The 13,129-nt window shown below is 43.6% G+C and overlaps 1 protein-coding gene across 11 annotated transcripts in view; it reads left to right on the top strand.

The window, feature by feature from the left end:
* Nucleotides 1-13,129, top strand: part of BCLAF1 (BCL2 associated transcription factor 1) — a 372,683-nt gene that overhangs the window by 215,250 nt on the left and 144,304 nt on the right. For 10 of the 11 annotated variants that reach the window (XM_085611511.1, XM_085611510.1, XM_085611507.1 and 7 more), the window contains exons 8-9: nt 962-1,046; nt 1,438-1,613. In XM_085611511.1, the coding sequence (XP_085467637.1) occupies nt 962-1,046; nt 1,438-1,613 (261 nt within the window). Of the gene's footprint in view, nt 1-961; nt 1,047-1,437; nt 1,614-1,748; nt 1,869-13,129 lie in introns of all 11 variants that reach the window. The other variant, XR_014963044.1, reaches the window with a different exon arrangement.

The raw sequence follows: 13,129 nt of genomic DNA, 5'->3' as shown, positions 1-13,129 counted from the left end.
CTTAGTGATTGTAGAGCACCTTACTTCAGGTGCTAAATGAACCTCACAGTCAACTTACTGTGCTGCGCCAAATCTGGACTGCAACTCACGTCCATAAGTGTGCATTTGGTGGCAATGTTTTGGTACAGGAAATATCACAGCAAGAGCACTATATTAGTCTACCATGTGTTTAGAGTCTTACTGTAGAGGTTTGTACCCATCAGGTAGGCTAGAGTCAAGATGGAAGGTTGAGGGCATATTTTGTGGCTGGCGACCCCTCCCACTGTTGTGAACAATGAATGGGCAGCCTATCTTGGCAGTGGCCATGGGCGCTCTCTTTTCTGCCCCTAGTGAGGTCCTTTACTGGAAAAGTACATTTGATCCCATTACAGGCTGCCATCTTGTATTGTTGAGTTGGTCTTGTTCCGGATGAGTAACTGTGCTGCTCTCCATTTGGACATCACCTTCACCTGCTCGTATTTTAACGGCAGAGAACATCATGCATAACTGTCAGAGGAACCTGCCCATTCCAAGCAGGTCTGACTACAGCCCTGAGCTGGACTCAGCAAGGACATATATTCACGGTCATCTTCCCTTTCTTGGAGTAAAATACAACTCGTGCAATAGCTCACAAGTCAGTTCAGCTCATTGATAGAACATAAGACGTCCTTAGTTCCCAAACAATGCATTGTATTGCTGCTGCTGTTACGCTTTCATCTGTTAACATTTCTAATCAGTCATCTTCATATTAAACTAGACCGAGGCATATTAACAGTTTGTTCTGGATGTTGCTTTTAATGATGAATGAGGCAATATTTGCAAATCTCAACCAATTTTTGCCCTTTCGCATTTCATAATAAGCTCTTTTTAGGGAATTTACTTTGTAAATTAGAGTAGCGTTTGAATTGAGAGGCTATATTTCACAAGTTCATTTTGCGTCTTGTGTGGATTAACCAATATATTTGTATTTTGTGTATTTCAGAAGGATTGACATCTCCCCAAGCATCCTTAAAAAGCACACCCGACTAGCAGGTGAAGAAAAGGTTTTTAAAGATCAAGCAACCAAGGTATGTTTTTAAAATAAATGTTATTGGTTTATTGGTGCACAACGTAGAGTATAAAAGTTAACGTCTACATTTTTTTTTTAATGCACCTAAATAAGTGATCTCAATATAGTATGAAAACATCTTAGTTGGCTGTTTACTGTTACTCGAACGAGGATATACTGTTCTTTTGCACGCCTAGGATAATATAAGGGAATATTCAGTTGTGGAGGCATTGTCAGCCTCTCGTGCCGGCCTGTTTGGCACTGTGCTCATTTGAATGTTTCACATTTTTGTTTGTTTAAGCAGGCTGTGCATAGAAAATTAATGGAGGTTGCAGATTGAGTGCTTACATATAAGTTTTTACAACCCCGGTTTCTAACCGGTTGGCCTGTTTTCTCCACATTTTTAATAGAGTGATAAGAAATTAAAGGGCATCACCACTGATAAGCGGCAGGAAGTAGAGCGCCGCAGGAAACATAGAAGCAAAGATAGAGGCAACTCAAAGGGGTCCAGAGAATCCAGTGGATCACGAAAGCAAGAAAAACTGCAAAAGGAGTATAAGGAATTCAAATTATACAAAGAGGAAAGGTGAATGTCTTTAAAAAGATCAACATTTTACATTTCTAACATTTGTGAGGTTTGTCTTATATTTTCGATGTGGGGTGCATGGTTTAAAAGAGTTGAGATGATTTACCAACAATTTATTATCTGTCTTTTACACAGCTGATGGAGGATGGGGACACAAACTTTGGAATTGTAAGATAACACTAAATTAGTGTGTCCTATTATCAAGGCTACCTCATGATTTTGGACTTCAATATCATATATTTCCTGAACGTTTGTGTAAGAACTTTGGTTTGTTATGCTTGATTCCACAATTTTTCAACTCATTTACCAACTCAACACCACTGTGCAAGACTTTGTGACTATTCCCTTGAAATCATTTCTATTTTCTGTTTTTAGCAATTAAGCATGTTTCACAAATGTAAGATAAGATACTCCTTGCTTCAATTATTAATTTCTGAAGAACTTATTCAGCCTGGGTTAGTCTTGTGTTCTTTCTTTTATTTTAAATGTGTAAGGGATTGTAGTATTTTAATGCACTCTTAGCTGTAAGACCTTGCTTTTATTGCAGATCAGGTAACCATAACGTCAGAATCTTCTTGATGGACAGACTAGCTTGTTACTTCTGGAGGGACATTAACATATTTAAGTTTATTGATAATGTGCCCCCTTAAAAATTAGACCACAGAATGCAGCCCATCAGTTTAATATACCTCATAAAGGTTTTGAAACTCCTTGTCCATGTAATCTGTAATAAAACTTGAATGCACGTACTTTTTAAAAATAGCTGTACATATACTTGTTAACTTTCTTCACTAGTTGTTTTTCTGTCTGGGAATAGACCGATATCTGTGTGTCCAGAGATTTTTGATAGTTACTAAACTGTTACACTGCTCTTTTGTTTCTCAAACAACTTTTGTAAATAAATAATTGGCATTACTGTTTCATCCATTTTTCCTTTTCGCCCTATGCATTGGATGTTCATGTATTGACAGTACCAGAGCAGGTGCTCGGCACTAACAGTATTCAGGAACCTGGAGTGGTTCAAGGCGCTACCCCCACTATCCTCGCATAGCCTCTCAAATTTCAGTTTTAGTTTCTGCACTAAACAACATTTTTAAATAATGTTCTGTTTTTCCAGAGAATCACATTAGGATTTCCAGTTTCCTTTGTCTGCTCTCATTTTAGGACTGGTAAGCTGCAATCTATAGAATTTAAAAGTTTCAGGATAGCCTTTTCCAGTTCTAGCCCCCACTTCTGCTGTTTGACTTTTCAAGTGTTTCCTGTCCAGTGGACATTCATTCCTAGCTGCTTGAGATAGTAATACCTTCCTTTTTCTTTAAAGTTTAGGACTTTTGCAAACCATTTTTAATGAAGTTTTGTTTGCAAATGCAAAGTCAGACATCATTCACAAAGTTATCTATTAAGCGCTGTTGAACACAGGAGAGTCAAGCTGTACCCTCGCTAAAGCACAATGAAGAGAAATGGTGCATTAAGTTTTTTAAATTACAACATTTTAATGCCTTCAGTGCCTTCGTGCAGTGGAACGTTTGGCTTGATAACTTGAAACACAATCTCTAACAGAACTTCCAGATCAAATGTTTTTAAGCAAGATGCAACAGGTTAAGGAGATTTCTGTCAATTCTTCACTAACGGTCCTCAGTTGAGTGAACCCAATTTTTCGAAAGTGGTTATTCTCCCGCCCCCACACACGCACAAATTTGTTTGTGCCTCAAGACAACCAATAGTGTCCCAAATACAAGCCCTAGATGTGGAGGTCCACCTCTTGTTGGATGATGGAATGTTAGGTGTTTGGAAGCTTTATTCTCCCTCCATCTCTTTGTAGATTCATCATTGAAATCTGATTTGATGAGGTGCTTCCATTCTCACCCAATCAAGTTGAAGTCTGCTGAATTCCGATTTGATGAGGTGCTTCCGTTCTGGCTCAACCAAGTTTCTCCGTTCTAATGATCTTGGTGGAAGGTCAGCAGTGGCTTCTCCACTTGGGACTATGTGCCCCCTGTGGCTGTGGCAGACATTTCAAATTAGTGTAGATGTTCGTATAGTTTTTCCATAGTCTGCCTGAAGAATATTTAGCCTATATACAAGCATCCAGCAAGCCCATAACAGAAAGTGACAGAGGAAAAAATGTCTTAATGTATATGTGTGTGTGTATATATATATATATTTGTGTATATCTTAATTTGTACTACTGGGAATTAAGTTTGAATCCTTTAAGGCCTATATTGCTAGAATCTGTGTTGGATACTGTATAAAGGTTTCTCTACAAAGCATGCTGATTTAAAAAGGAGTTTCATGGCTTCTGTTTTTTTAGTTATTTAGAAGTTGTATTTGGATAAGGATTACAATGGCTGTTGAGTGCATTAGTAAATAACTCTTTGGAACCCATGGCCTCTATTAACTTTAAGCTGGTACCATGAGACCATTTGTAGTGCTCCTCTGGTTTTTACTCAAGATTGTATTGGGACCAGATTTCTTTTTCTTATTTCTCAGAGAATAAGATTAATCAATGATGTTGCTGTGTAGTGGCTTTTCCTCTCAATATTGATTCAAGGATTTGTTAGTTTTTTTGACCGTGGAGAGGTGTGGCTCACTGGTTAGAGGCGGCAGATCCGCAAGCAGAGAATCGACCAGGGTTCAATTCCCGGCAGGGTTGTGGACCAGGGTCAAAACGGACTCGATAATTCTCGCCTCGGTACCTACTCTAACCAGGAACACACTCGGCAACTCTGGGCATTAGCTTGCCTCATCTCCACAACGGCCCCCCACATTCGCCGGGGATGCCTGGTTTCACCTTGGAGATACCCAGGAGGGACCATCTCACAGGGATAGCTAGGACGGGTTCCCCAGCGGTCTACAGCGCCACGACGCCTCAGGGCAGCAGTGCGCTTTACAAGACACATACATACATTGTATTGTTTACTTATCCCAGGCACATATAGCGGTGTGAAGGATCACAGTGAATTGTGTCTTGGATTCTAGAGACACAAAGTTCCTCCCAAGCTTCATATTGAAGCTGCGGGAACCAAGGCTGTGTCAGACAAGTTTTGCAGCGTGAATCTTTATGGATTCACTATGGTGTGCATTATTCCGCCATCTAGTGGTTTGGTCCGGAATTGTAGTATTTCTTTTATTTTTTTTCGTGGCCCAGTTGGGCGTCGACATACCATCATTTGGTGTCCTTCGTAACGTAGACGCGCTTCCTCCGGAAGCTCCCACCTTTGGTCGCCATCTTCAGCTTCTTTTTTCCGCCGTTGGGTCTGGACCAACAGTGAAGGAGCTCCAAGAACTTTGGAGAGAAGAATCGGCGAAAATAGAAGAAAACTTTAGAATATATCACCGGGGAAGACACCTGAGATCAAGTAAGGAAGAAGGTCGACGACAGAAGAGAGAACATCGAAGAATTCGACGTTTCAAAGGAGAATGCGCATACAGGGGCTCCCTGGGCGCGGTGATGGACAAAACTCTGTTTAAATTCTGAGCGAACTGCCACCACAAGTACGTGCAAAAGGACCAACACCCGGTCTGCAATCTCTGCTTGCCGCTCGACCATTGAAGCGAGGACTGCAACGCATGTGCAGCGTTCACCCTAAAGACCCTCAGAGTAAGGGAGAGACAGAGAAGAGCAGACTACAACATGCAGAGGCAGGGGACGCCCCCATCGCTCCGAGATTTGGGACTCTCCAGCGGAGAGGAAGACAACATAGCAGAGGGACCAGAGGACGTCTTGGTCGTCGAGGTCGAAAAGAAAACATCGAAGGAGGTAAGAGAGTTGTCGAACCCTAAACACTCCACTGATACTGGCAAAAGCGAGCCAAAGTCCTCGAAAGGAGCAGGGCCGTCGAAGCACTCGACATCGACTACTGAATCCAGGGACAAGCAGACCATCGGATCCTCTGAGAAGGACCCCCAGACGGCGAAATCCCAAGACAAGGGAAAGGTGCCGAAGAGCAGCCACGAAAGAGGCCTCGACGTCGATCGGCGAAGGCCCGAAAACTGTTTCGAGTTCGGCGTCGACAACCGCGAAAAGGAAAGTAGAGTCCCTCGAAGCCGATCACGCGGCCGAAATGGACAAGAAAAGGAAAAGGCTCAAGGCCGAAATGGCGAACATCTTGCAACGCAAGAAAGACTTCGACGAAAAGATGAAATTCTACAGCATACCGTCGAAAGCCACGGCCGAAACAGAAGGGTGCGTCGAGGATTTCCAACCGCCTAACACCTGAACCTGCAGAGGAACAGGAAGTACTACGGGGGCGCCGAAGGGGAGGAAGACTAGCAAACTTGCCAAAACTCAACGTCCTCTGAGGCTCAGGATTTGCCGTGGCAAGATCTCGACGCCGAATCCCCGGAAGAGGGTGTAGAATCATATCCGTCGAGGCCTTCGCCGCCGGACGACATGGGGATCTACAACCAAGTCATCAAAAGGGCTGCAGACACATTTGGAGTGCAACTAGAAGAATTAAACCCCCAGTCTTGCTTCCTCTTGGAGACCTTGTTGCCATCCCAGACTAGAAGCCAGTTCCTGCCCATGCTCCCAAGTGTTCTGGATCAGGGGAAGGAGGCTTTCAGTGAGCCTGCCATGTGTAGAACAGTGACTCCATGAGCAGAGAAAAAATATGAACATTCAGCAAAAGACCCCATGCACATCAGAGGGTCAGTACCAGCCGACTTGATCATCACATCCACGGCTCGGAAAAGGGCAAATATACCCACAAACTCAGGCCCACCACCAGACAAAGAAAGCAAGAGGATGGACCTGATAGGTAGGAAGATGAAAAGGAGTGCAGCTATACAATGGCGCATCGCCAATTCCAATGCACTCATCAACACACTCATACCAGCACTGGGAAGAAGTGGGAGAACTCCTCAAGCATGTACCAGAGCAATACCAGAGAAGGGCAAGCCACCTGGTAGAAGAGGGGAAGAACATGGCTAATACATGTTTAAAGTCGGCCCTAGACGCAGAAGAGCCATCTAGCAGGCAGATGATGCTGGGGATCACAGAAAGGAGGCATGCCTGGCTAAGAATTTCGGGTTTCAAAAATGAAGTCCAAAACAACATCCTGAACACACCCTTCAATGGGGAACAACTGTTCAGAGCACCAGTTGATGACAAATTGAACCAGCTGAAAAAAGATAACGAAACAGCAAGGTCCTTGGGGGGCACTGCAGTTCCGAGATATGAGAAGAGGAACACCTTCAAGGAGGCCAACAGGCAGAGGAAATCATCAACCTGTGGCAACACACCAAACCTCCCAGCAAGGTTATCAGGGAGGTAACCAGGGGCAGCAGCAGGGGCAGCAACAGCAGAACTGGCAGTACCAGCCCCGAGGACAATCCTTTCGAGGGCAGGGCCGAGGAAGGGGTAACGGCCAGAGGGGGAGTCAGCCTCCCGCAGCAAAGTGACTCACCAACGCACACCCGGATAAGACCTCAGGGAATGCAGAAAGAGTCCAGGCAAAGACCAGCAAAAAATCAAAAGCTTCAACAGTTCCTCCAACACGCAACACCAGTAGGAGGCTGTTTAAGACACTTCCTCCAGGAGTGGAGGGAAATAACACCAGACAAATGGATATTGAACCTCATACAATACGGGTACTGTATAGACCTGGAAAGGCCACCGCCAAAGAGAAGGCCAAGGGTCAGAGTGCGCTCAAGAAAAGAGCGGACACACTTGATGCAGGAAGCAAGAGAACTGCTAAAGAAAAGAGCCATAGAAATGGTTCCACAAAAACAAGGGAACAAGAGGGTATACTCAACCTACTTCCTCATACCAAAGGTAGACGGAACATTACGTCCAATTCTAGACCTGAGATTCTTAAACAGGTTCATAAAGACTCAAAGGTTCAAGATGACCTCGCTCCAAGAGGTCATACCTCAACTACAAAAGGTGGATTACATGGCAACTATCGACTTAAAGGACGCCTACTTGCACATCCCCATCAACAGCAAACACAAACACCTCCTCAGGTTCATACTCAACAAAAATCACTACCAGTTCACAGTACTGGCTTTTGGACTAAAATCAGCACCAAGGGTCGTCACAAAATGTCTGGCAGCAGTAGCAGCACACTTAAGGAGGAAGGGGATACATGTATACCCATACCTCGACGACTGGCTGGTTAAAGCAAGCTCATACCACAAGTGCAAAAGGCACATAGAGATAGTGATACAGACGCTTGTGCAACTGGGGTTTTCGATCCTTTGGGAGAAAACTTCAATAGAACCAGAACAACTGAAGATATTCTTAGGAGCAGAGATCAACACCATACAGAGCACGGTGATTCCATGTGCAAAGAGGACTCTGGCAATATGAAAGGAGACGCGTCTTTACCACAAGGGCAAGCTCTGACAGTGAGGACAGTGAGCAAACTGATGGGGATAATGGCATCATGCATACATTTGGTACCAAATATTCGCCTACACATGGGACCATTCCAAGAATGGATCCAGCAGCTATGGTCACAAGCGACAGAGAGTTGGGAGGATCAAGTGGTTGTCACGCAGACAGTACAGCAAGAAATAGCGTGGTGGAACCAGAAGAACATAGCACATGGGAGATCATTCACACAACCAACTCCAACAGTAACCATTACAACAGACACCTCCCAGAAGGGGTGGGGAGCGCACACAAACAACCTCAAAGTAAGGGGCTTGTGGGGACATCAGGATGCAATAAAGCACACCAACTACCTAGAACTCAAGACAGTGTTCCTAGCCTTAAAAGCCTTTCAGAAACTGCTGAACGGACACAGAGTACTGATACAAACAGACAATACAACTACCATGTTCTACATCAACAAGCAAGGAGGGACACAATCTGCGACACTCTCCCTGCTAGCGCAGGAAATATGGAGATGGGCTATCCCCAGGGAAATAGACCTGTTAGCAATACATCTACCAGGAAAGGACAATGTAGAAGCAGACTGGCTCAGCAGGCAGACGTCAGCATCTCACAAATGGGAGCTCAACCAACAAGAAATCCAGAAGGTATTCCAGAAATAGGGAACTCCGCAAATAGACCTATTTGCAACACACCAAAGTGCAAAATGCCAAAACTTCGCATCCATAGTACCGTGCAAACAGTCCCTGGGGAATGAGCTATGGATAAGCTGGTCAGGGACATTTGCCTACACTTTTCCACCGATACCGCTACTACTCAGGGTACTTAACAAGTGCAGGTTCAGCAATATGACGCTCATCCTGATAGCACCCCAGTGGGCCAGACAAACATGGCTCTCACAAATCATGGAGATGTCAGAAACGCACGCACACAGGTTCCCCGCCAGGAAGGACCTGCTAACGATGCAAAACGGAAGAGTACTACACCCAGAACCGGAAAGCCTCAGCCTAGCTGCATGGCTCCTGAGGACCTAGAGTTTGCACACCTCAAACTACCGGCAAGCACGATGGCGGTACTCAGAGAGGCAAGGAGACCGACCACAAGAAAGTGCTACGTAGCAAAGTGGAAAAGATTCACCGAAGGGTGCTTTATGGAGAAACTGCAAACAAGGATTACTAAGCAATCAAGAGTACTAAGATACTTAACGCATCTACTGCAGAATAAACTAAGCTACACATCCCTGAGGATCCACTTAGCGGCGATTGTGGCTTACACAAGAGGAGAAACGGGGAAAAGTTTCTTCACCTCACAGGTGGTAAAAAGATTCCTAGATGGTGCAAAAAGGATCGCACCTCCCAGCAGAATGCCAGCACCGGCATGGAACCTCAATGTAGTGCTAACACAGCTGATGAAGGCACCATTTGAGCCTATTCACAAAGCTACACTGCATATGCTCACGCTAAAGACAGCCGTCCTAGTAGCGATCACATCACTGCGAAGAGAAAGTGAATTGCAAGCGTGAACACTCCAAGAACCCTACCTGCAAATACACAGTGATAGGATTGTCATGAGAAAGGACCCGCATTTCATGCCAAAGGTGGTGTCTAAGTTCCACATCAATCAGACAATTCAAATACCGAGTTTTTCCAAAAACCTTCCATAAGCACAGAGAGGGTCTTACACACACTGGACGCCAGGAGGGCAGTGATGCACTATATGGAGAGGACAAAAGAGTGCAGGAAAACAAAGCAATTCTTTGTATCCTTTGCCAGCAGTTTTTTGGGACGACCAGTTACCAAAAATACCATTGCACGATGGATTGCAGAAGCCATACTGCTCTGCCACAAACAGGCAGCTCAACCATTACAAGGAGCAGCTCATGTTCACTCAACAAGGAAGTAAGGAGCAACAATTGCGTTTCTAGCAAACACACCAATTCAAGACATTTGCCAAGCGGCTACATGGTCTTCAGTGCACACGTTCACTAAGCACTACTGTGTGGATATCCAAATGAACAAAGAAGCGCAAGTGGGACAGAAGGTTTTGCAACACATTTTCAGTAACCAGTGCTCATCTTCCACCCAACCACCACTTTAAGGACAAACCACTACAAGGTCTATGCACAGCTTAGTGAATCCAGAAAGATTCACGCTGCAAAACGTATAGTTTCTTACCTGTTGGTGTAGTTTTGCAGCTTGAAGGCTTTCTGGATTCACTAGCGAAACCCACCCTCCTCCGCCAGAAAGATGAGACAGGAGGATAAAGGGGGGCAGAAGGTGAAAAGTCTTTACAAGGTTAGATAAGAAAAGTAGCACAAAGAGAAAAAAGAATCCGACGATGGCGACCAAAGTTGGGAGCTTCCGGAGAAAGCGCGTCGGACACCAAATGGTGGTATGTCGATGCCCACCTGGGCCACGAAAAAAATAAGAGAAGAAATACTACAATTCCAAACCCAACCACTAGATGGCGGAATAATGCACAGCATAGTGGATCCAGAAAGTCTTCAAGCTGCAAAACTACACCAACTGGTAATAAACTATACGTTCCCAGCTCCTTGTGCTGGCTCGCAACCTTTTTGCCATCACTATAAGTTGGATGCTCATTTCCAAGCTTGTGTCCCATTCGGTTAAGCTTTAGACGTGATTTTAAATATCCTCTTGTGACCTTCACTTACACAATGGTTGATTATGCTATCAAATGTCCCCTTAGACCTGTTGTGGTGAAAGTATTGCCTGAAGCGAAGAGGTATCTGGCAAAGGTTTGGGCACAATCTTGGAATGGCTTTTTTTGTAGGCTTTTATGTGCTTAAACCGTGTGCCCCCGCTTAGGAATTGACATCTCTTGGGTTCACTATTCAAAGCAATTCATAAAGATACGTTGCATAAAGATTCTTTGCAACACCTTTCATTGAAAGCTGCTTTCCTTGTGGCTAGAACATCTGAGCACAGGTAAGCGAGATAAAGGCATTGTGTTCCTATGAAACATATATAGTGTTCCCATAACAGGGTAGTCATGAAAACGCATCTGACATGTCTGACCAAGGTTCAGTCAGACTTCCATTGTAATCAGATGTTTACTTTACCAATGTTCTTTAGGTACCCATCGTCTCCTGCAGAAAGATCTTGCCACATACTTGATTTCAGTGCTAAAATTCTGTATGATCAGACTAAAGATATAAGGAGATCCAAACCATTGTTTGTAAATTCTTGCTTCTTTGCACAAGGAGTTAGCCATGTCCAAGTATTCACTATCCAGAAGGATAGTTTCTTGCATTCTGTGTGGCTGCCGGAAAGCAAATAAAACTTTGCCTGGGCTAGCCAAAAGTCCACTCTTTCCATAGTAAGGCAGCCAAGGCTGCATTGCTGAAAACTAAAAATGGGCCACCTGGAGGTCTGTGCACAAATATACAAGGCATGATTGTTTCGATCTGGATTCTAGAAAGTCATACACAGGTAAGGATGACTGTGTATGATTACGTATAGTGAGCACATTCTCTGTTGAAATGGGTTTGTGAAGGAAAAAAAAATACTGGAAGGTTCACCTGAAGTCTTGCTTGGGAATACTTGCAAGGTTTTGTTTTAAAACTGGACTTTGGGACATGGTTCAGCACGTTTGCAACATTTTTCAGAGTGATGGTGCTGATACTGAAGTCATAGTGATTGTGAAAAATCCTATCTTCACATAATGTGTGGCAAATATATTCAGCGGGGAGTGGTAGAGGTGTATTATGTAGCTGGTGGGGCATTTTGGAGCACACAATCAAAAATATATTACTAAAGCATTGTGCAGTAGCGCACGGTCGTTTACAGACAGCATATTTTCCATCTCAATGGCCACTAAATTTGCACAGACATAGTTTTACCGATAAAACTATATAGCATGCAAATGATAATGTTTTGAAATCGGGTTTCAGTTAATATTTCATTTGCACATCGCCAAGTAAGTGCCTTGATTTTTTTCTGAACCTATTAATGTCTTTGTTTCTATAATACTTCAGAATTGCAAAAGAAGCGCTTTAGTTTGGCTTTCCTAACTGCCAACATATTTAAATGTTGTTACTGTAAAATGACATTCTACAGCCTTTCCTTTCACCCTCCATGTACCCCTGCAAGATTGTCACATAGTTCACCCTAAAAACGTCTCTCACTTTGCAGTCCGAGAAAGAAAAGTAAACACGAATCCCCATGTTAAAAAATTGAATAGCAATATGTCAGAAGACAGCCTGACAGTTTACCTGTGTCTTGGAAGCGCAGCAAATTCGACAAGATGAATACAAAATGTACAGGCATCTTTATTTATTGCTCTTTCGCGACCCACCAGAAAGCCAACGACGACTCCGTATGGAAACGCTATTATAGGCTACATCGTCAAAATCCCAGGCCATACTAAGTGTGCACAGTGCTATTAGAAAGTATGTTTAGCACAGCACAGTAAGCAATATGGGAGTGGGTCTACATCAGGGAAGAAGCAAGAGGTTGACTGAAAGACATTGATTGAGCTGCAAATGTAGATTGAAACAGCTGTTTTGCAGATAATGTAAGAATACATGCATGGCCTTCTCCTGATTGTCAGGCAAAAATGATTGATATCAAGAATGAGTAATTATGATGAAGCACTTTGACTTTGCCATGTCTTTGGTTACTGTTTTGATTTGTATGTTGGACAGTCCCAACAAATTCCCCTCAATGGTAGTTGCTTTTACTCACACAACTTCATCGAGACAGGTCAGGATTCAATTAAAAAAATAGAAGAATTATATAAATGTTTTGTGGCGTCCTGTTTGGAAAGCTATTTTGTTCATATTCTTTGGACTTTTGACTGCCTCACTCTTTTGCAAGCATGTAGATGAGGCTTTGCAAGTTCCTAAAACTGACACCTCAGAGGGATTAGGACTTTTGCAGCATGATATATTATCGATGTCTAATTTTTGTAGCTCAAGAAGATCACAAAATTTCAGTTGTCAATCAATATGGAGGTCGGGAACGTTCATATTATTCTCAAAGACAATCTGAATACCATCAAGGATACTCCTTCATTCTGAACCAAAGACAGTCTTATGGGAGGTCTTCAGGAAGGAAAAGATATTCTTCACAAGCATGAAGTAATGACAATCAGCTTGTGCCCCTTTTCCTTCTGGTTCTCAAAAGTTGGAGTTCATTCAGAGACCCCCAGTTTG

Source organism: Triturus cristatus, chromosome 6, assembly GCF_964204655.1.
Source record: "Triturus cristatus chromosome 6, aTriCri1.1, whole genome shotgun sequence".
NCBI classification, from domain to species: domain Eukaryota; kingdom Metazoa; phylum Chordata; class Amphibia; order Caudata; family Salamandridae; genus Triturus; species Triturus cristatus.
This window is presented reverse-complemented; position numbering and strand designations above follow the sequence as displayed.